Source organism: Oratosquilla oratoria, chromosome 13, assembly GCF_046742065.1.
Source record: "Oratosquilla oratoria isolate Oo_2021 chromosome 13, ASM4674206v1, whole genome shotgun sequence".
NCBI classification, from domain to species: Eukaryota; Metazoa; Arthropoda; class Malacostraca; order Stomatopoda; family Squillidae; genus Oratosquilla; species Oratosquilla oratoria.
In genome coordinates, this window is record NC_134789.1 from 22439541 (window position 1) to 22464537 (window position 24997).

The following is a 24997-nucleotide window of genomic DNA, read 5'->3' on the forward strand; positions in this document are numbered from 1 at the left end:
ATTTAAAAAAAAAAAAAAAAAAAAAAAAAAAAAAAAAAAAAAAAAAAAAAAAAAAAAAAAAAAAAAAAAAAAAAAAAAAAATCCTTACCTTTTCCTATAGCTTTCTCACATATCTGTCTTACCACAAAAATCTGATCTATGCAACCTCTACCTGTCCTAAGTCCACACTTTTCCTCACCAATTACTCCCTCTATTCCTCTCAATCAAGATCCTCCCATAAGCCTTCCCAACTACACTTAACAAGCTAATCCCTCTGAAACTACTACACTCACACTTGTCCCCTTTTCCCTTGTAGAGTGGAACTATACAGGCACTCCTCCAGTCCTCTGGCACTCTACCCTCTCTCCAGTAAACATTAAATAACCTCACCAGCCAGTCCACCATCACTGTATCTCTTTTTTTAGATATTCTTCATGGCATCCATCCAGACCAGGTGCCTTACCTGCTCTCATCATCTTAACAACTGGTGAACTGGCTAGTGAGGTTATTTAATGTTTGTTTAAGAGAGGGTAGAGTGCCAGAAGACTGGAGGAATGCCTATATAATTCCGCTTTACAAGGGAAAGGGGGACAAGTGTGAGTGTAGTAGTTTCAGAGGGTTCAGCTTGTTGAGTGTAGTTGGGAAGGCTTATGGGAGTCTTGATTGAGAGGATTAGGAGAGGAACAGAGGGAATAATTGGTGGGGAACAGTGTGGATTTAGGACAGGAAAGGGTTGTGTAGATCAGGTTTTTGTGGTAAGACAGATATGTGAGAAAGCTATGGGAAAAGGTAAGGATGTTTTTTGGGCTTTTATGGATTTGGAAAAGGCTTACGACAGGATAGACAGGAAGACACTGTGGGAGGTATTGCAGATATATGGGACAGGAGGAAAGCTGTTAAGAGCAGTCAAAAGTTTTTATGATAGTAGTAGAGCTTGTTAGAATTGGTAATGGAGAGAGTGAATGGTTTGAGGTAAAGGTGGGACTTCATCAGGGATGTGTTATGTCGCCCTGGCTGTTCAATCTATACAGTAGACCCTTGTCAAGTCAGACTACATGGGGGGGGGGAGGGCATCCGACTATGCCGATTGTTCGACTTAACAGATGGCCTATAGCCCCTAGGCTAGCCTGGCCTAGTAAATAAATGAGACTCAAATAGAATTACCTGTACAGATATCGGTTGTTATTACCTAGGCTATTTTGTTTTACCTTACCTTCATAACATGCAAACACTGTACACTGTAAATCAGATTTATTTGTTTTGTTTTTTATGAAAACCAAAACATGACGAAGGCTATCGTCAATTTGTAAGGTAGAGCAACCATACAGCTGATCGCGTAGCATAAACAAATAAACAAAAGACGTAAATGAAACGAATGGTTATCACTTCATTGAGATTTTACTTATACAAATAATTATTTATTTAAGCATTAAATTCTTACATTTACTGTATTTATTAATGCATTAAAGAACAAACGAAGAAATACATTTGTAAATAGTGAAATTAAAAATAAACACTGCAAATTAGTACATTTTTTTTGCTATGTGCCATACATTAAAGAATAATTAAGAACAATTAAAAAGAATTAAAGAACTATTCAAAAACAGTTTTTATACAAAACAATTACTCATCAGAAGAGTGACGTCCATTTGTAGATGGTTGAAGAGAGTCAGGAGACTGAAAGCTGGTTGATGCTTGAGGAGAGTCTGACTGTAGTTGTAACAACTGGCTTGAAAAAAGAATTAATCTTTAATTGCTTTCCTTGTCAGTGTTGCCTCCGAATGATCATATCCCTCAAAGATCATGAATGCGGGTAATACTGGCTGCTTTCCTCGTCTGCAGTTAAATCAATGTATGTTATGATAGTGTCAAGGGCTCCTCGAACCACTGAAAGCTTGGGAATTTGAACATCCAAATAATTTCATTCATCATTTTCCAAATTTCCATCCTTAGAAACTCACATCCTTTCTCTATTTCCAAGAGAAGAATTTTCATGGCCTTCAGTCACATTGTACTTTAAAGAAAAGGCTAGGAGTTTATCTTTAGCTTTCCGAATGTCTGACACAGTTTGTTTCTTCACCCCATACTCTTCACAAACACTTTTCACAGTAGCTCCAGCTTCTAATTTATGAATAAGTTCAAGTTTCTTGGTCACTGATAGAGTCACAAGCTTTTGAGCATTGGCTGCACCTCTTCCAGGCATTCTGCAAGAAAATATTGAAGAAAAATAGAGATGAGCACTTCAACAACTTGATATAGCCACAGCAAGCTTTGGAATACCGCCAAAATTTAGAATGATCACACGCCATCTATTGAGTAAAAAATAAAATATCAGCGTAAAAAAGATGGCCGCTTGTAAGCCTTTGAGGGCAAACATTTGTATTCTCGGTCACGGTCCACCTTATCCAATATCCAAGTTATCAGGGTCCAGGTTAACGAGGGCATACTGTATATGGATGGGGTGGTGCGAGAGGTGAATGCAAGGGTAGTGGGTCAGGGGTTGGAGACGGTTAAAGAAAATGGAGAAAAGTGGGAAATAAGCCAGTTGTTGTTTACTGACGACACTGCGCTTGTAGCAGGATCAGAGGGATTGAGGAAGTTAGTGACAGAGTTTGAGAAGGTGTGTGAAAGAAGGAAGTTGAAGATAAATGTGGGCAAATGTAAGGTAATGAGATGTACAAGGGAAGAGTGGCAGCAGACTGGAAGTGAGCATTAAGGGAGACTGGTGGAAGTGGATATTTTTAGATACTTGGGTGTGAATGTGGCAGGAAAGGGAGTGGAGGTGGAGGTAGAATGTAGACTGAGAGAAGCAAGTAAATGCCTTGATGGATTAATCTCTTCACTCCGGGGCACATCACACGTCTGGCAGCATTAGCTGCCCGACGTGCGATGTTGCGTCATAATAATCGCATTATAAAGAATAAAGTCAGTGCTCAATTGTTCATTCTCTTTCACCCATGTATTTTGATAACCATAGAAAATATGATGAAACCAGTTTAGAGAGAATGGAGTTTATGTAGGTACAACTACAATAGTTTGTGGGTTGAGTTAACCCAAACAAATGGACAAAAAATAAATGTAGGTGTAATATATAGGCCAAAGACATTATCATTAGCAGACAACAAACTGTTATTTCAAGAACTGTCTAGTTTCTGCAACCGGGATTTATTGATAATGGGTGATTTCAATTTTACTGACATTGATTGGATGACTCTTGAACATGGCTATATAGGTAGTTGCTTGATTGATTTCCTTGGTGACAATTACTTAATTCAGCATGTAAAAGAGCCCACAAGATATGGAAACTTACTCGATCTTTTTATCACTAGCTGCGAAAGCATGGTAACTGATGTAGAAGTCGGTGAATCTGTTGCAAATAGCGATCACAACTTACTTAGATTCAAACTCCTAAACAATTTTAGAATAGATACTTGTGTTTCTAAAATACCCAATTTCAGTAAAGCCCAGTTCATAGGACTACGTCAGGAGCTTCAGCTTACAGATTAGGAGGCAAAATTAAACAAAAGACCTGTAGATCAGACGTGGGAAATATTTCAAAATACGCTCACTAAGATGATTCAAACTTACATTCCTTTTAAGGACAGACGTCCCCCAAATCAGGCTCGCCCAAACTGGCTCGACAAAGAAACTGAAAAAAGTATTGCTAAAAAGAGACAGGCTTATAAGAAATATAAGTGCTCGGGTGCATCTAATGTGAAAGTTATGTATCAATACAGAGAGATTTAAAAAAGATAATAAGAAAAAGAAAATGACAATACGAAATGAACATCGCTGATAAATCCAAAGAGAATCCCAAAGAATTCTATAGTTACATTAGAGATAAAAAGGTTGTTAGGAATCACATTGGTCCACTATTATCTGCTGACGGTCAACTTGAATATTCAAATGAAGGAATGTGTAATATCTTAAACAATTATTTTAGCTCGGTATTCGTAAACGAAACACCTCAAAGTGAATTCCAAACTGAAACCTGTGAAAAGTCTAGGGTAAACTTACTACGGTAAATATAACAAAAGAAAAAATTAAAAGGTGTATAGACAAACTCAAAGTTAATAAAACACAAGGGCCTGATGATTGGCATCCAAGAATCTTAAAGGAAATGAAAAATGAGATTGTTGTTCCATTAGAAATTATTTTCAAGAAATCCATCATATCCAGAGATGTCCCAAGAGAATGGAAGCTAGCTAACATTACTCCCATATTCAAAAAAGGTGACAAAACAAACCAAATAACTACAGGCCTATAAGTTTGACTTCAATCGTAGGAAAAATAATGGAAACTATCATCAGAGATGTTATCGAACATCATTTAGAAAGTAACCGTTTGATGATAGCCAGTATGGTTTCAGACGGAAACGTTCTTGCGTGACTAACTTACTCGAATTCTACAGCACAATTATCTCGAATTATGACAAAAGAAACAATATAGATTTAATATATCTAGACTTTGCAAAAGCTTTTGATACCGTCCCACACGAAAGACTACTTACTAAATTAGCTTTACACGGAATAAGTGGTAGCCTATTAAGTTGGACTAGTAATTGGTTGAATGGTCGAAAACAGAGAGTTGTTTTAAATGGAAAAACTTCTAGATGGAAAAATGTTATAAGTGGAGTTCCTCAGGGTTCCATTCTTGGGCCACTTCTATTCATAGTACAGTATATATAAATGATATAGACCATGGACTAAAATCTACTGTTTCCAAATTTGCTGATGATACAAAACTGTGCGGAGTGGCAAATGATCACTCAAACCAATTAGATATTCAAGAAGATTTAGATAAATTACAGCAATGGTCTGAAAAGTGGCTAATGAAATTTAACACAAGTAAATGCAAGGTAATGCACATAGGTAAAAATAACAGTAAGTACCATTACAAGTTATTTCGAAATTCGTTAACAAAAGTGGATAGTGAAAAAGATCTCGGCGTAATTATCAGTAACGACCTCAAATCATCCAAGCAGTGTCAGCCTCTGAGAAAGCAAATAAGATTCTGGGACTGATTGCGCGATCTTTTGATTTCAAAAGTCCATCTCTCATGAACAAGCTATATAAATCGTTAGTTCGTCCACATTTGGAATATGCTGTTTCCATATGGTCACCGAATCTCATTAAAGACATTGACAGACTGGAAAAAGTACAACGGAGAGCCACAAAACTGATTCCAAATATCAAAAATAAATCATACGAAAATCGACTAAAACACATGAATCTGTTTTCCCTAAAAAAGCGTAGACTCAGAGGTCACTTGATACAGGTCTTTAAGATTTTAAAGGGAATTGACAACATCAAAAGTGACAAAATTTTCACATTGAATGAGAATCAGACAAGAAACAATGGTCTCAAACTGTCCGGAAATAGATTCAATTTGGAAGTAGGTAGAAACAACTTTGCCAACCGTGTAGTTAATGAATGGAATAAACTTCCTGCACAGGTAGTGCAATGTAGTTCAGTTCGAAGCTTTAAGAATCATTTAGAATACCTAAGTAAGATGCTGTAATGAATATAATCTATCTTATATTATTTGTTTTTGTTTTATTATCATTTGTCTGTGATTTTCATTTATTATTAGTTATATGTCAATTTATTATTATTTACTATTTACCTGTTTGTTTATTATTTAACTATACCTATGCATTTATTAATTTATTTTATTTATTTACATTATTATAGTTTTTATTTATTATTCTATTATTAATATGATTTTTTATTCGCATCCGACCTAGATATGGATCAAAAGGTCTCCTGTCGGCATGCTCCGCCTTTGTAATCCTTTGTAAATCTAATCAAGATGCCGATGTCGGCATCATCGAGTACCCACTTGCTCCTCATGCCGCCTACGTAGGCGTCACCGTATGGAAGTTGTTAAAAAGTGTAATGAGAAATAGACATTTGGGAATGGATACTAAGAGGAGGTTATATGAAGGAGTGATTGTGCCAACAGCACTGTACGGGGCAGAAACATGGAACACAAGAGAGGAAGAGAGAAAGAGTTTGAATGTGCTTGAGATTAAATGTCTGGGAAGTATGATAGGGGTTACTAGGCTAGAGTGAGAAATGAGATGGTGAGAACATGGGTGGAAAGGGAGTTGGGAGATAGGGTTGATGAAAGAGTATTAGGATGGTTTGGACACATGGAAAGAATGAGTGAAGAAAGATTAGTAAAAGAGGTGTGGAATGCAGAGGTGGAAGGAGTGAATATGAGGGGCCATCCTAGGATGAGATGGATAGATGGGGTAAAAGGGGCATTATGAAAGGGAAGAATGTCTGTTGAGGAAGGACAGGAGAGGACAGAAGATAGGGGTGAATGGAGAAGGGTTGTGTATGGATGATGCTGTGATGCATAAAGGGGTGGGGGATGGGGGGTGAGGGAGTATGTATAAGAAATAAATTGACGCCGGGGGGGGGGGGGTCACCGAATTAATGAAGTGGCCTTGTTGTGGATGTGCCATGTCCTGCAACACTGCATCTGACCCAGGGTGGTGGACGGGATGCAGGGATGACCTGTCATCCAGGAGGTGCCAAGATGTGAGGGAGGGAAGAGGGTGGAGAGGAGTGGAGTATGTAGGAGGGTGGAATGGGTGGGAGTGGTTTTTGTGCCTTTTTCTTTTTGGCTACCTCCCTTGTAAGGGGGAAAAAAGCCTTTGGTATATGTATGTACAGTATTAAATAGTCTGATGACAGCCATGATTGAAAGAACTGCCACTTGGTATAGATTGGGCTGTGCATATGCTTTTCTAAGCAGAATAAAATCACCTGTCATTACCAAACAAAATACGTAAATACTGATGTTTAAAATTGCTAACTACCAAATATTAATATGGTATTTTTTTTTAGAAGCGCACACCTATGCAATATAACATTAGAAAATTAAATATTTTGTAAATCATATCAATGTAATATACTTTTTTTTTTAGCAGGAATCAATAACAGAAAATGCTATTAAAAGATATACATGAACAAAATTGCATTGACTCCTTTAGATGCCATCTTGATTTTGATAGGATTGGGGGTTGAAGAAGATGACAACCCTGATGACCTCTAGAATTACAGGTAGAGCATTTCTATATGTAGATTAGGTTAGTTCAGGCAAGTTGTTGTTGTTGTTGTCGTTCCCTAGACTGTCTGTCAGAGCAGTCCCGTCTCCCCAATGAATGCCACAGCCGAAACTGGGTTTTCCCACAAATCCTTTATAGAGTGTATGTTGTGTTGTTTGCATGCATGATTGTGTATAATGCAGTCTTCCATTATGTGTTGTATGGTATGGGGTGAAGTGTTACATCCTGGGCAGCTGTTCACAATGCGGTCATCCAGCCTCTTCTGGTAGCTTAGAAGTACTGGGTGGTGTCATGTGCATTGTGCCTTTGAAGAACAATAAACAGTTAAGTACTTTTCTAAGCGTTTATATAATACCCATAACTTTTAACATAGGTTATGGGCCCAGGACACGTTATTTTGTGTGCTTAGAAATTACACTGCGTCACAGCGAATAGTGATTGAATCGAGCATGGCGGTGTAGGCACGTGAACAAGAGTGAACGTAAGTGTTTATTACGTTGCATTTCATTTGTGTGACACAATCAACCTCACACTGTTGAATGATAAGAACTATCCTACGTGGAAGTTGCAGATGAAGATGCACTTGATTAAAGAGGATATGTTCGGTATAGTAAATGGCTCAGAAACAGTACCGACAGAGGAAGGGGAACTGGAAAAATACAATAAGAAAAAGGCCAGGGCGTTGGCTTTTATTGTATTGGCTATTGACCAAAACCTTCTTTATTTGGTTGGGGATCCAACTGATCCAGGTGCTGTGTGGAAACTACTGGAGGACACTTTTCAAAAGAAAACCTGGTCAAATAAACTACGGCTCAAGAAACTGTTGTATAACATGAAGTTACGCCAGGAAGACAGTATGCAGGAACATTTGAAGAAGTTCATAGAACTATTTGATGAACTCGCAGTGGTTGGCGACGCCGTTAACGAGGAAGACAAGGTAATTTTATAATTATCGTCATTGCCTGACAGTTATTCAGTGCTTGTAACAGCACTAGAGGCTTCGGAATGTGTTCCAAAGTGGGAAACTGTGACGGAACGTCTCCTACACCAGGAAAGTAAGTGTAGTCTTATGAAGTCAACAAACAATAACAGTGCACTTGTTGTTAATAAAACAAAGTCATATAGAAAGATACAGTGTTTTGAGTGCAAAAAGATGGGGCACGTCAGGAAAAATTGTTGGGTTTATTTGAAGAAGTGTAAAAATGAAAAAGTGAATTGTGCAGTGGGAAATAAAAAGGATGAAAAAGAAATAGCATTGGTTGCTAGTGCTTTCTATAAATACTGTAGTCAAAGCAGGCAGTTGGGTAATTGATTCAGGTGCTACGCAACATATGTCCCATAAAAAGGAACTTTTTTCAAGTTATGAGACACTAGAAATGCCCTTGTTTGTTGAAGTAGGAGATGGTAGAGCATTGAAAGCTTATGGAGTAGGTGATGTTTGCATTAAATTGAAACTACCTAATGATGAAATAACTAATTGCACTGTTAAAGATGTTTTCATTCCTGATTTAACTTATAATTTGATGTCAGTACCTAAAATGGTCAAAAATCATATAAATGTAAATTTCCATGGAGGTAAATGTGAAATTTTCAACCAAGAAAATGAGTTGTTGGCTGTTGCAAATTTAGTAGGGAATTTGTATTTTCTAGAATGTGTAAGTGATATTGCAGCTGCAACGACACTTGACTCTGTCTCCAATTCTGCACTTGTTGCACAGTCAAAAGAGATGTTATGGCATCGCAGGTTAGGCCACCTTGGCATTGATGATCTTTGTAAATTAGTTAGGAAAGATTTGATAAATGGTGTCAACAGTTCTCTTAGAAGTGACTCTATTTTTTGTGAAAGCTGTGTTAATGGTAAGAATCATAGACAACCATTTCGATCATCACTGAAGGACGGAAATAGAAATTGTTTGAATTAATACATACTGATGTATGTGGGAAGCTTAACCCTAGTTCTTTGGGTAATGGTAATTACTTTCTGACCTTCATAGATGATGCCTCTAAGTATACATGGGTGTGCATTTTGACAAATAAGAGTGATGTTTTCAACAAATTTGTAGAGTTGAAGACATTGGTTGAGAAACAATATGATGCTAAAATCAAAATTGTGAGATCAGATAACGGGGGAGAGTATACCTCCAATGAGTTCCAAAATTATCTTAAGAAGGAGGGAATACGTCATGAAACTATTGAACATTTAAGAATTTTTGGATGTGTATCATATGTTCATGTACCTAAAGATGAAAGATCTAAATTAGATTCTAAATCTAAGCGTTGTGTTATGTTAGGATATGGATCTACTACTAAAGGTTACAGATTGTATGATGTAACTAGTAAGAAAATAATTTACAGCAGGGATGTAATTTTCAATGAATCTCAAATGTATTTTCTTGAGAAGGAGTGTGCTAATGTGGATTCTGTTTCAGTTGAAAAAGTTGATATTTCCATTCCTGTAGATAAAGATGAGAAAAATGGAAATGAAGCTCCTGAAATGCATGTTAGGCGGTCCAATAGAGATAGACGTCCACCAGAACGTCTTGGTGAATGGGTTAATATTTGTGATGCACCATAACTTGGTGAACCACAAAGTGTTGAGGATGCTTTGAATGGACCTGAAAAATCTCTTTGGAAGGCAGCTATGCAGAGTGAAATAACAGCTCTTTCTTCTAATGATGTTTGGGATTTGACAGAGTTGCCGGAAGGACGAACTCCCGTCAAATCGAAGTGGGTTTTTAAAAGGAAAATTGGATCTGATGGCTCAGTTTCCTCTTACAAAGCTCGCTTAGTTGCTCAAGGTTTTTCACAAAGACATGGTATTGACTATGATGAGACCTTCAGTCCCGTGGTTAGGTTTGAGTCAATACGTACCATCTTATCATTAGCTGCTCGCGAAGGATTAAAGATCCATCAGATGGATGTATCTTCTGCATTTCTCAATGGAGAACTGCGTGAAGAGATTAACTTAACTCAACCCGAATCTTTTCATGAACCTGGAAAAGAAGAGTTAGTATGCAAACTAAACAAGGCCATCTATGGCCTCAAACAAGGTCCTAAATGTTGGAATGATAACTTAGATACATTTATTAGAGACTTGCATTTTGAACAAAGTCCTAGTGATTCATGTGTTTACACTCGCATGTATGATAATGATTTATGTATAATTGCCATATATGTTGATGATGTCATTTTAGCTTCTAAGTCCTTTGATATTATTGCTGAGATTAAGAATTTGTTGAGTGAGCGTTACTTGATGAAGGACTTAGGAAAACTAAAGTACTTTTTAGGTGTAAAAATTGCACAAAATAATGGTAAAATATTCATCAGTCAATCTGGATTTGTTAAAAGTGTTCTTAACAAGTTTGGCTTTGGTGACTGTAAGCCTGTATCTACTCCATGTGATGTAAACAATGTTCTTTTAAAAGACTATAATGAATCAGATCTTTTTGATACTACTAAGTATCAATCTGCAGTTGGCAGTTTGTTATATTTGTCCACAAAAACCAGACCAGACATTTCATATGCAGTATGTAATGTTGCAAAGTACTGTAATAAACCTTATCAACAGCATTGGTCAGCAGTTACGAGGATCTTCAGATACCTCAAAGGAACCATTACAGTTGGACTACTCTATACTAATGATGATGTAAATGAATGTGTAGGTTTTGCTGATGCTGACTGGGCTGGTGATAGATCTGACCGTAAATCCACATCAGATTATTGTTTTAGGCTCGGGACTAGTGGACTGATTTCTTGGCGCTCAAACAAGCAATCGTGCGTTGCCCTCTCAACTGCTGAGGCGGAATATGTAGCACTATCTGGTGCAGGACAGGAAGCTGTTTGGCTTAAATCTTTGCTAACGGACTTGAAACACAATTGTCAAAGTCCTATAACTATCTTTGAGGATAATCAGTCTGCTATAGTCCTTGCGAAGAATCAGAAAGATCATTCTCGTACTAAACATATTGATATAAAGTTTCATTTTGTGAGAGAGTTGATCAATAACAAAACCATTGGTGTGAAATAATGTCCAAGTGATAATATGTTGGCTGATATATTAACCAAGGCACTCCCTGTGGATAAGTTTAAAAATTTAGAAAAGGTATGGGAATGACTGAACAAAAAGTGAATGAATAGAATTTACAAAAACAATACAATCTGAGGAGTGTTGAAATATAAATATTTGTTATTGTGCATCTTGTATTGTTTTTGATTGAATGTATAATGCAATGTATAGTGAGAATTTTGTCATTTGATTTATTGTATAATCTGTACTTAATTTGCATGTATAAGAAAGTTCAGTTGCTAGGCCTGAGAGATTTCCCGCACTAAGGGAGACATTACGCCAAGAAAGGGAGACAATTGTGCCTTTGAAGAACAATAAAGAGTTAAGTACTTTTCTAAGCGTTTATATAATACCCATAACTTTTAACAGTATGTTGCCGTTTGGGGTTGAGGTTGGGGGTGTTAATGGGGAAGGTATAGGATCTGGGTTAGAGGGGGGGAAAGGAGAGATTGGGGACAAAGGAAGGGGAGTACTGATTGGGGGCCAAACGGCGGCAACCAGCCCTGGCCACCGGCTCTACGCAGGTGGCACCGATCCCCAAGAGGAGTTCAGGCAAGTAGGTTAGGTAGGTAGGCTTGAAAAGATGAGGTGGCTAAGTTTGTTTCTTTACTGCTTTTAGCAAATTTTTGTTACTGATTTCTGCCAAGAAAAACATATATTATGTTGGTGTATTATAATTTACAAAATTATATTCAATTTTTTATTGCTACATCACATAAGTGTGCACTTCTAAAAATTTACCATTATATGGTTTAGGGAAGGATGAATAAACTTGTTAAAATTCTAGAATAATATGTGTTTAATATATTGTGCAGGATACAGGTATGGCAGCCATACTTCAAATTTTTAAGGCTGGGAGTAAGGCAGTGTTCTGAGGATGCGCAAATGCAATGTCACCACTGATGTCACTGCCATATTCATAGCTAAACATAATAGTGAATATGGCATAATGTTGCAAGATGACTGAAGGGAATATTCAATCCTTTAGATGTCTAGTGTGCACATGTGTGCATACACACATTTAGTGCAGAACGGAATGTGTGACGTCTTCAGAGAACTCCTAAAGGACCCCCTATTGTGTTTGACCTTACAGTGGTCATAGGGCCAAGCACATCTGGGCTGAGTGACTGGACACCTGACTGCACATTGCCAAACTGCAAAATTGGCATGTCAATTATATATATTTATGTGTTCCCTTTTGTAAATAACTGATCCATACATAAATCCTGAGTGTCCTTACTCAGTCCATGCATTGTAAATTGTAGCAATAAGAGTAAGATGTAAATAGTAGAGAATATATTGTTACAGCCAACTGTTATGGCAACAGCCACCATGTGCATGTAATTATAACCTTTGGCAACTGGCAGATCCATACATAAATCCTGAGTGTCCTTACTCAGTCCATGCATTGTACATTGTAGCAATAAGAGTAAGATGTAAATAGTAGAGAATATATTGTTACAGCCAACTGTTATGGCAACAGCCACCATGTGCATGTAATTATAACCTTTGGCGACTGGCAGAGTCCTCCTCAGGGTTGTTTCGAGAATGTAGTGCAGACTACATGGAGAGTAAAGAGTAAAGACCAGAAGCAACAACTTGTCTCAATGCCTCCAAACTCAATGTAGATCACAAACAACAAATCTACATTCTGGTGTCTGTGGTGGGATTGTGAGATGGCAGAGGATGTCTGACTCATGGGAGTAATGTTGGATAATGCTGCAGAGGGGAAGAATTGTCTTGTAGCTGGTGCTGCCCAGAATCTCTTGTTGTGGATGCTCAACAACACAGTGAAGAGGGATTGCCTCATAGTAGGTACTACACGAGGACCATTGGAGTATTGCCTCATAATAGATGCTGGACAAGGAGTGTTGGAGCATTGCCTCGTAATAGATGCTGGATGAGGAGTGTTGCCTTGTAGCAGATGACGGACAAGAAGCATTGGAGTGTTGCCTTGTAGTAGATGATGGACGAGAGCATTGGAGTGTAGGCTCATAGTTGTTGCTTGGCAATGCTGCGAAGAGCATAGAGCTGGAAAGTGGCTATGTTCAACTGGAGTGTAGATCTCTGATGTATCCTAGCACATGGAATCTGCTAATCCATAGCTGCTATCACCAAAATGCAGAACTGGAGTTTCGTAGAAATGATAGAGTTGTTGTTTTGGAGGAATGGTAGTGTTGAAGTTTCATGGCCACTGCTTGCTACCAGAATGTAGAGTTAGAGTTTCATATCCTCCGCTGGCCACCAGAATGTAGATCACAAACATCAAACTTCATCTAAGGACAAAATGGTCTGTCTGCATAAAAAATCAGCCACAGCTTGTACCTTTGAACTTGGAGACATTGTTTACACCCTCAACCACACTCCTACCTCGAATCTCTCCCCTAAATTCTCTGGACCCTATCGTACCAATGGACACAAGTAAGAGAACAAAGTCAAAGCACTCAGGTTGCATGATCTTACAGAGACTGTATTGCACAAAGATCATATCAAAAGAGTTGCCAATGACCTCCATGTAGAGACAAGTTCATACTACCCCTACAATAGAGGGCCATCACCAATCCTTTCCATCACAACCTCCTATCCCCCTCCCCCGTTACAATCTTTGCAGTCGAGTGACAGCTTCATAAGAATACATTTTGCCTAGGTGAACAGAAATAATATCTAATTCCACATGTTCATACAATTAAGTCAATTTTATTAAATTATTTTAATCATGAGTATTTCCCGATACTACCATTGTTCCAAGACTACTTCATGCCAAAATTCCTGAACAATTTTTGTATTACTTCTTATCTTTCTACAGTATTAACCTAACTGTGGTCAGGGAGTGTTAGCCAAACCGAGCATCTGTTGCAAAATGATCGAAGGGAATATTCAATCTTTTAGATGTCTTGTGTCCACACGTACACACGCATGCATTTGGTGCACAATGAAACGTCCAACATCTTCAGAGAACTCTCAAGGTACCCCCATTGTTTTTGACCTCACAGTGGTCATAGGGATCAAGCACATCTGACTTCATGGCGGACATCTGGGCTGAGCAGCCAGACACCTGGTTGCACATTGCCAAACTGCAAAATCAGCATATGTCAAATATATATATATATACATATATATATATAAAAAATCAGCATATGTCAAATATATCTATATATATATATATATATATATAATATATATACATATATAAATATAAAAAATCAGCATATGTCAAATATATATATATATATATACATATATATATAAAAAATCAGCATGTCAAATATATATATATATATATATATATTATATATATATATTATATATATATATATATATATATATATATATATATATATATATATAATATATATATATATATATATATTTATATATATTTAGGTGTTCCCTTTTGTAAATGATTGATCCATAAATAAATACTCAGTGTCCATACTCAGTCCATGCATTGTGCACTGTGGCAATAAGAGAAAGATGTAAATAGTAAAGAATAAATTGTTATAGCTGTTATGGCAACAGCCACCATGTGCATGTAATTATAACCATTGGCAACTGCTCGAGTCCTCCTCAGGGTTGTTCCAGGAGTGTAGCAGTCTAGAAGAAAAGAGCAAATACCAAAAACCAAAACTTCGTTTGTCTCAATACCTCCAAACTCAATGTAGATCATAAACAACAAATCTACAATTGTTACATTGTATAAATTGTGCCATATTCATTATAATGATCAGCTATTAACCTAACCTACCATACAAATTACAATAACATTCTTGTTCTCAGATTTGAACTGCATTTTGTAACTCTTCAAATGAAATAAATTTAGAATGAAGTTAATCTCACCTGGAGTGGCTCATCAGCTTTAAGTATTTAGAATTTCTAACTATTGTGGGTGGATCCATTGAAGTGTACCATACTCCTAGCCATAATAATTCAGAATACAGCTGCCGTATCTCTAACCAGTTCGTTATTATATATTTTATTGAAGCTGATGATCAATATTCAATGGCAATACAGCAAGGGCATGGGGGAACATTGTTGTGGTAAAAAGAATAGGAAAGATGATAAACGTTATTTTACAAAAAGTAATATCACACTCTGCACACCCAGAGAGAAAGTACCCAAAGAAAAAAGTATCCACTGCATGAGGAAATCGTGTATAAAATTACATCAGACCTGAACATTCAACATAATTGCTGGTTTGTCTCCTGGGGTTAAAATTTAAATGGAACTCCTGAAGCAGCTAAGTATGAACATCTTAACCTGGCTTTATATCTAATGACATATTATCTCACTGAGGGATTTGACGCCATGGAGTACAACATATTTATGCTACAACCTAAATAATCAGAAATATCGAAAAATACAAGCCTTCGTACTTGGGAAATAAGCTTAGGATCCGTCTCCTGATATGTATAATTATTGACTAGCCAACAAACTGAAATCTTCGTATGTAAATATAAAAACTGTCATTTTTCGCATGAAGAACATTCTTTTGTTATTTCTTTTATAAAACAGTAGACACATCGAGGCCATATTGTAGTCACTATTTATTTTCCATGATAATGTTTTCTCTCTCTCTCTCTCCGTCTCCCCTCTTTTTCTCTCCCTCTCGCCTCTTTCTCCTTCCCTCCCCACACTAGTGGTGGGCAGTTACCGGTAAAAACGATAACAACCTTAACGATACTTTACCGGTAAAAAATCTGTTACCGTAAAGGTTCCGTTATCCGATAAGGCCTCTTTCAGACGGCGCGGGCGATGCCCGCGTCCGCGCTTAAAGCGCGGATGTACCCGCTTCCGCGTTGGTATTCAGACAACACCACCCGCGTTGGTATTCAGACAGCACCACCCGCCTCCCGCGCACCACCAATTAGAGGTGTATTTCTGTTCATTTTTCCTGTTGCTTTCTTTCCTATAATCACATATGTTAGCAGTATCAAGTCTTACAGGCCTATGCTTCCTTGTTAAAATTATGTAAGTATCGTGAAGTAAAGGGATGAAAGAAATATATTTATGCACTTACCATACTTGCTTTTATCTGCCTCTGATAAACTCTCGAAGTCTGGGTTGAGTTTGATTCACACCTCCCTCCAGCATTCTGTTGTGTGTGTTCTGGATTTATAATCTTCTAGTGATTTGTCCCATAGAGCTGGTCTCTCTTGCACAAGGGATATCAACTGCTCTGTATCAATATGAGCTTCCATTAGATACGAAGGGACAGTCACGCACAACCAATCACCTGAAAATTCAATCGGCTACTGAATGAATTTCCTCCAGAGAAGTTCGGGGGTCGCGGAGCTGCCCCCGACATGTGAAGACATGCATTAGACACTATACCCCATAGCAACCAAGGTAAAACGAATACTATAAGGTACGTTGAGCACCCCCTGCCTTAGCTACCCCTTTAATCAGAAGGTGGAGCTTCGCTCCACACACTGGTGTGTGAGTGACTGATAGCTCTCGACCAGCGGAACCCTGGTCTCGATATTTCCGTTGATGTCATCATCTACCTGCGCAGTGGAGAGGTTTTCTGGCTCTCCCTCACCCCCCCCCCCCGCTAACGTACCTTATAGTATTCGTTTTACCTTGATAGCAACAACGCGCGGAGGCGGGTCCGCGGGCGACCCAAGAGGCACCCGCGCTGCATTTCGTCCGCGCGCGGACAATCGCCCGCTCCGTGTGGAAGATTACATTGAAAACATGAGTAATTAGTTTAAGTGGGTCCGCGCTAAAGGGCGGACGCGGGCATCGCCCGCGCCGTCTGAAAGAGGCCTAAGCTATACCCAAGGTCATATACCAGGTCTAACCACTTCCGACCGAATTTCGAGGGTGTTGGCGCAGCGGGCCTGTGACGTCACCTGGCTGCTCAAAGTGGGGTTCGCGCGTCCCATCGCTGTTAGTTGTAGCTGGTTCGTTGCATAGACATGCTGCCTCCGCTCGCACCGCTCCACGCAATTAGTTATATTCTGACAATGAAGATCTATATATACCATATAGATCTATTGTACCATTAAGGGTTGTGGCTCAAACCAAAGAGGAATTAAGCCAAATGTTAATTTTCATCGTTTCCCTGCAAATACACACACACGCGCGCACATGTGAACGTGTACACATATAAGCACACACGACGATATCTCCCCTTCCCGTAAAATACAAGTATATAAACACACACACATACATGTGAACGTGTACACATAAAAACACACACGATGATAGCTCCCCTTCCCGTAAAATGTAAGTATATAAAGACACACACACATACTTAATCACATATAACTCGGTGGCGCGGTTGGTAGAGACCTATATCCATAATACTGAGATATGTGCGTTACCTGGTTCGAATCCTGCCCAGGATTGAATTTTTTTCAGTATCGCTTCTCTTCGAGTCGTTACTCCAACTCTCGTGGGCGGGGAGATGGTGATGTGTGTGCGTGTAAGTTCATAGATCGGACATACGAGCTCTGAGCTCTCTTCCGGGAGGGAAATAGCTGTCGATCACGAGTCCAACACGTGATCCAAAAGACCAAAATGAATCACACACACACACATGTGAGCATGTACACATATAAGCACACACGACGATATCTCCCCTTCCCGTATAATACAAGTATATAAATACACACACACACACACACACACACACGCACACATATATGTGAACGTGTACACATACAAGCACAAACGACGATATCTCCCCTTCCCGTAAAATACAAGTATATAAACACACACACACACACACACACACACACACACACACACACACACACACACACACGCACACACTTCAACGAATGGACGGCTTAGAAGTCGTTCTGAAGAAAATTGAAGTCTGTGGATCCCAACGCAAAGAGAAGTGCCTATTGTTTTTACAAGGTGGGGGGGAAATTGCTCGTGGAGTAGTAGGAAAGTAGGGAAAGAGGAAAAGGGGAGGGATTACTGAGGGAAATGGAAGGAAATGAAGAAGGAGTAGACTTGGCCCAGGCAGACAGGCGAAAGGTAAACAAAAGGCCTCCCGATGATAATGAAATGTCTAATAAAAATGTAAAGATTAGAAGTATAGACAAGAGCAATACAGTAGAAAGTGATGAGAATATTTTCCAGGGATTTAAAGAGGGTGGGGGGGACACAACACCCCCCCCCCCCGACTGACAAGACTAGAAGAGAAGGTCGATAAGATGATCGAGGACTTGGAGCGTAGGTTCGGTAATGTTGATAGTATTATACGAAGAGTTGAAAAATTGGAAGAACTAGAGAGGGCGAACAAAAACTTAACTAAGGAAATTGAAGAATTAAAACAACAGTTAAAAGAAGTAAAAGATGAGAATAAAGTCTTAAAGGAGAATAATAAGGAGAACAAGGAGGGTTGGAAAAAAAATCATGAAAATAACAAGGTTGCATTCACTGACATAATCAGACAGCAAATGAATGAACAAACTGAAAACTCAGTTATTAAAGTGATGAGACAGAAGGAGAATATAGTAAGAAACTTAGCAGACAAAAAGAAATGTATAATTATATTAGGAATGGAAGAGAAACATAACCCAGATAGAACCACAAGAATCAAAGAGGAAAATGAAAAAGTAAAAAATTTACTAGAATTAGTTCAGGAAGATGAACCAGAAATAATGAAACAAATCGAAGAGAAATTCAGGCTAGAGAAATATAGTACAGACAAGACCAGACCAATCAAGATTAAATTCAGGTCACAAACTACGGCTGAGAATATCTTATCCAAAACAGGGAAACTACCAACAAGTGAACAATATAAAAAGGTATGGATAAAAAGGGAAATGAATAAAGAGGAAAGAGGAAGAAAAACAGAAAAGACTTGAAGCAAAGGAAAAAAACGAGATAAGAACGGAGTCAGAAAAAGAGAGATTCTATTGGAGAGTAGTGAATATGAAACTAAAGAAAGTCGACATACAAGAGAAAAACAAAAGGGAAACAGAGAACACAATGGAAGTGGCAGAAAACTAAGAGTGTCTTACACAAATATAGATGGATTAGTAACAGGATTGAATGAACTGAATGATTATTTGAAAGAAAAAGAACCAGACATAATGGGAATTGTAGAAACAAAATTAAAAGGTCCACTACCACCCAACAGTGTAGGACATGATGCATATAATTATTGGATTAGAAACAGAGTGAAAAAGGAAGGGGGTGGAGTTATGTTCCTGACTAAGAAGGATATAAACGTGAAGGATGTCACATATGGAAAGAATACAGTAGAAATGATAATGATGGAAGTAGAAGACAGAGATAAGAAGAACAGAAAGTTTGTGATAAATTATGTGCCCCCAAAAACAGCCTCATGGGAAGAGAGTGAACATAAAAGTATGTTAGAGGACACAAAGATAACATTAAACAAGATAATGGAAGAGGGAGGAAGAATAGTTATGATGGGCGACTTTAATTGCAAAGAAATCTGCTGGGAAGAAATGACAGTAAAGGGTGGAGACGGCTCATGGGGAAACGCTCTACTCGAGATGGTTACTGACCATACAATGACACAATGGATACAGGAGAACACTAGGTATAGAAATGAAGAAGAGCCATCGAAACTAGACCTAGTAATTACATCCGAACCTAGAATAGTGGACAAAATTGAATATAAAACACCAATAGGTAAAAGTGACCACATATTGATTGAACTGGAACTTAATGAAGAAAAATATATGAAAAGAAATGAACAATACAGAAAAGGAAGAATGATGTATGAAAAACAAACTTTGATAAAATAAGAGAATTCTTTCAAAAGGAAAACTGGGAAGAAATATACAAAGAAGAAACAACAGTAGAAGAGAAATGGAATATTTTGACAAACATTTACAAAAAAGGAGTGGAAAAGTATGTCCCAAGACAAAAACAAGAAAAAGAATATGTAAAATGCTGGTACAACAAAAGCTGTAGGGAGTTAAAAGACAAAAGAGACAAAGCCTGGACCAGATGGAAAAAAGACAGAAGACCTGAAAAATGGAAAATATATACCTGCTATAGAAATGAATATGTACAAATGTGCAGAGAAGAAAAGAGAAAATATGAAAAAGATATCATAGAAAAGTGTAAAGATCAACCGAAACTATTCTACAGATTTGTAAACAATAAACTGAAAAACAAACAAGACTTGGAGAAATTAAGACAGGAGGGAGTTGAATACACTGAGGAAATGGAGATGGAGGAAATTATGAACAAACATTTTAAATCAGTGTTTACAAGGGAGAACATACAACCTGAAGAGAACAAATGGAAAGAGAAAGTCCCCCCTATGGAAGAAATAGAAGTAACAAAGAATGAAATATTAACACACTTGAGTAATCTTGATGTCAGAAAATCGCATGGACCAGATGAAATAGCAAACTGGATACTAAAAGAATGCAGGAATGAACTGGCAGACAAAATACATAGCATACTAAATAGTTCCTTGAAAGAAGGAAAAGTTCCAGAAGATTGGAAAAAAGCAAATATAGTACCTATATACAAAGGAGGAAATAAAGAAGAACCTACCAACTATAGACCAGTCTCTCTAACAAGTACAATAGCAAAAATTTGTGAAAGAATTATCAAAAGTAGATGGGTAAAATATTTAGAAAAAAAAACAAAGTGTTAAATCCAAGGCAATTTGGATTCAGACAAGGACGATCATGCGTCACCAATTTAATATGTTTCTATTCAAGGCTAATAGATGTAATACAAGAAAGAGATGGATGGGCGGACTGTGCATTTTTAGATCTAAAGAAAGCTTTTGACAAAGTACCACATAGGAAGTTGCTTAAGAAATTAGAAACTGAAGGAGGAATACAGGGCAAACTACTAAATTGGATGGAGGACTTTTTGCAAGAAAGAAAAATGAGAGTAGTGATAAGAAACCAACACTCAAAATGGGATGAAGTAATAAGCGGTGTTCCGCAGGGAACAGTTCTGGCCCCAATAATGTTTGCTATATATATTAATGATATGGATGAAGGAATAGAAAGCTATATGAGCTTCTTTGCAGATGATGCAAAACTACTGAAAAGAATGAAAACTGAAGAAGATTGTGAATCACTACAGAGAGATCTAAATAAAGTACAAGAATGGAGTAGGAAATGGGAGATGGAGTTTAATACAAAAAAGTGTAGTATAATGGAATTTGGAAAAAGCAAAAACAGAATAACAGGAGCATATAAATTGGGAGAAGAAGGAATAAAAAAAAAAGTAGAAAATGAGAAGGACCTGGGAGTCATTGTTATGAATAATATGTCACCTGAGAAACATATAAATAAGATTTTTGGAGAGACTTATAATCTAATAAGAACAATCAAAGTTGCATTTACATACCTGGATGAAGAAATGGTGAAGAAAATCCTAATCACCCTGATAAGACCAAGATTGGAATATGCAGCAACGATATGGTCACCAAGTACAAAAAAATGTATAAAAAAAACTTGAAAGAATACAAAGAGCAATTACAAAATTGGCACCAACACTCTCAAAACTATCATATGAAGAGAGACTAGCAAAACTTGAACTACAGACACTAGAGCAAAGAAGAGAGAGAGGAGATTTGATAGCTATTTACAGAATCATGAAAGGCATAGAAATTACTGACAGAGAGAATCTGATAAAATGGGATGACAGAAATACTAGAGGACACGGAAAGAAAATAAAAAAAAGACAGCTATAGAAGAGATTTGAAATAGAACAGCTTTCCTCACAGAGTAATAAACAGTTGGAACAAGTTAGATGAGAAAGTGGTGTGTGCAAAAACAATACATGAATTTAAAAATAGTTTAGATAAAATGAGATATGAAGACGGGACCCCACGAGCATAGCTCCCCTTCCCGTAAAATACAACTAGGTAAATACAACTAGGTAAATACACACACTTTCGTCGGATTCACGGCGTGGATTGGAACTCCGAAAAAAAAAACCGCATTTTTCGTGGATCTCAATTACGACGAAGTACCTTATTGTATTTGTAGGGAAGGGAAATCTCGTGGAAATTCGTGGTAATTCGTTGAAATTCGTGGTAATGAAAGTTGAGAAGGGGAGGGATTACTGAGGGAAATGGAAGAAAATGAGGAGGGAGACGAACGGGATCCCCCTGATAGCAGGAAAAATGTAAACAAAAGAGCTGACGACACTGGGGAAATCGAAAATATCAGTAAAAGCATTAAGCTTAGAAATATAGATAAGAGCAGCACAATGGAAGGTGAAGATTTTTTTTTCCAGGGATTTAATGAGGGGGGGGGGGAGGATACCAACTTCCCCCGATTGGCAAGACTAGAGGAAAAACTTGAACAAATGACCGAACATTGGGAGAAGAGGTTCGGTAACGTAGCAAAGATTGCGCAAAGAGTTGAAAAAATGTAAGAACTTGAGAAGGTAAACAAAAACTTAACTAAAGAAATAGAAGATTTAAAAAGGCAGTTAAAAGAAGTAAAAGAGGAGAATGAGGAATTAAAGATGAATAATAAAGACAATAAAGAGGCCATAGCAAAGGAAGCACAGGGTTGGAAAAAGATCCAAGAAAACAGTAGAGTTGCATTTACTGATATAATTAAACAGCAAATGAAAGAACAAACTGAAGACTCAGTTATCAAAGTGATGAGACAGAAGGAGAATATAGTAAGGGACTTAGCAGATATAAAGAAATGTATGATTATATTAGGAATGGAAGAGAAATATAACACAAATAGAACCACAAGAATGAACGAGGAAAAATAAAAAGTAAGCAGTTTACTAGAATTAGTTCAGGAAGATGAACCTGAAATAATGAAACAAATTGAAGAGGTGTATGGACTCGGGAAGTATAGTACAGATAAGTCCAGACCAATTAAGATTAAATTCAGGTCACAAACTACGGCAGAGAATATCTTAGCAAAAACAGGGAAACTAGCAACAAGTGAACAATATAAAAAGGTATGGATAAAAAGAGAAATGAATAAAGAGGAAAGAGAGGAGAAAAAAAGAAAAGACATGAAGCTATGAAAAAAACGAGAACAGAACAGAGTAAGAAAAAGAGAAATTCTATTGGAGAGTAGTGAATATGAAAATAAGGAAATACGACATACTAGAGAAAAACAAAAGGGAAACAGAGAATACAATTGAAGTGGCAGAAAACTAAAAGTGTCTTACACAAATATAGATGGATTAATAACGGGACTGAATGAGCTGAATGATTATCTGAAGGAAAAAGAACCGGACATAATGGGAATTGTAGAAACGAAATTAAAAGGTCCACTATCACCCAACAGTGTAGGCAATGATGCATATAATTATTGGATTAGAAACAGAGAGACAAAACAAGGGGGTGGAGTTATGTTCCTGACTAAGAAGGATATAAACGTGAGGTGTATCACCTATGGAAAGAATAGAGTAGAGATGATTATGATCGAAGTGGAAGACAGAGATAAGAAGAGTAGAAAGTTCGTGATAAATTATGTGCCTCCAAAAACAGCCTCGTGGGAAGAGAGTGAACATAAAAGTATGTTAGAAGACACAAGGATAACATTAAATAAGATAATGGAAGATGGAGCAAGAATAGTTATGATGGGCGACTTTAATTGCAAAGAACTCTGCTGGGAAGAGATGACAGTAAAGGGTGGAGACGGCTCATGGGGAAATGTTCTACTTGAGATGATTATTGACCATATAATGGCACAGTGGATACAGGAGAACACTAGGCATAGAAATGAAGAAGAACCATCGAGACTAGACCTAATAATCACATCTGAACCTAGAATAGTGGAAAAAATTGAATATAAAACACCAAAAGTAAAAGTGACCACATATTGATTGAACTGGATTTAAATGAGGAAAAATACATGAAAAAAATGAACAATATAGGAAAGGAAGAATGATGTATGAAAAAACAAACTTTGATAAAATAAGAGAATTCTTTCAAAAGGAAAACTGGGAAAGAATATACAAAGAAGAAACAACAGTGGAAGAGAAATGGAATATTTTGACAAAAATTTACAAAAAAAAAGGAGTGGAAAAGTATGTCCCAAGACAAAAACAAGAAAAAGAATATATAAAGTGCTGGTACAACAGAAGTTGTAGAGAGTTAAAAGACAAAAGAGAGAAAGCTTGGACCAAATGGAAGACAAAAGGCCTGAAAAATTGAAAATATATACTTGTTATAGAAATGAATATGTACAAGCATGCAGAGAGGAAAAGAGAAAATATGAAAAAGATGTCATAGAAAAATGTAAAGATCAACCAAAAATATTCTACAGATTTGTAAACAACAAACTGAAAAACAAACAAGATTTGGAGAAATTAAGACAAGGAGGAGTTGAATACACAGAGGAAATAGAAATGGCGGAAATCATGAACAAACATTTTAAATCAGTGTTTACAAGGGAGAACATACAACCTGAAGAGATCGAATGGAAAGAGAAAGTCCCCCCTATGGAAGAAATAGAAGTAACAAAGAATGAAATAATGAAACACTTGAGTAATCTTGATGTTAGAAAATCGCATGGACCAGATGAAATAGCAAACTGGATACTAAAAGAATGCAGGAATGAACTGGCAGACAAAATACATAGCATGATAAACAGTTCCTTGAAAGAAGGAAAAGTTCCAGAAGATTGGAAAAAAACAAATATAGTACCTATGTATAAACGGAAAAATAAAGAAGACCCTACCAACTATAGACCAGTCTCTCTAACAAGTACAATAGCAAAAATTTGTGAAAGAATTGTCAAAAGTAGATGGGTAAAATATTTAGAAGAAAAAAACAAAAAACAACGTGCTAAATCCAAGGCAATTTGGATTCAGACAAGGACGATCATGCGTCACCAATTTAATATGTTTCTATTCAAGGCTAATATATATAATACAAGAAAGAGATGGATGGGCTGATTGTGCATTTCTAGACCTAAAAAAAG

At 37.3% G+C, this 24997-nt stretch overlaps 1 protein-coding gene across 9 annotated transcripts in view; it reads right to left on the minus strand.

The window, feature by feature from the left end:
- LOC143032344 (ribonuclease P protein subunit p25-like protein) overlaps positions 1-16610 on the minus strand; it is an 82203-nt gene extending 65593 nt beyond the window's left edge. For 2 of the 9 annotated variants that reach the window (XR_012967103.1, XM_076196927.1), the window contains exon 1: positions 1193-1337. Coding sequence is in view for 4 of the 9 variants with exons in the window: in XM_076196927.1 (XP_076053042.1) it covers positions 1193-1322 (130 nt within the window). In the remaining 5 variants the exon portion in view is untranslated. Of the gene's footprint in view, positions 1-1192; positions 1338-1606; positions 2184-14960; positions 15186-15293; positions 15394-15496; positions 15654-15809; positions 15947-16140; positions 16357-16517 lie in introns of those variants that run through there. The other 7 variants (XM_076196929.1, XM_076196935.1, XM_076196928.1 and 4 more) reach the window with 7 other exon arrangements.
- Positions 16611-24997: the final 8387 nt, after the last annotated feature.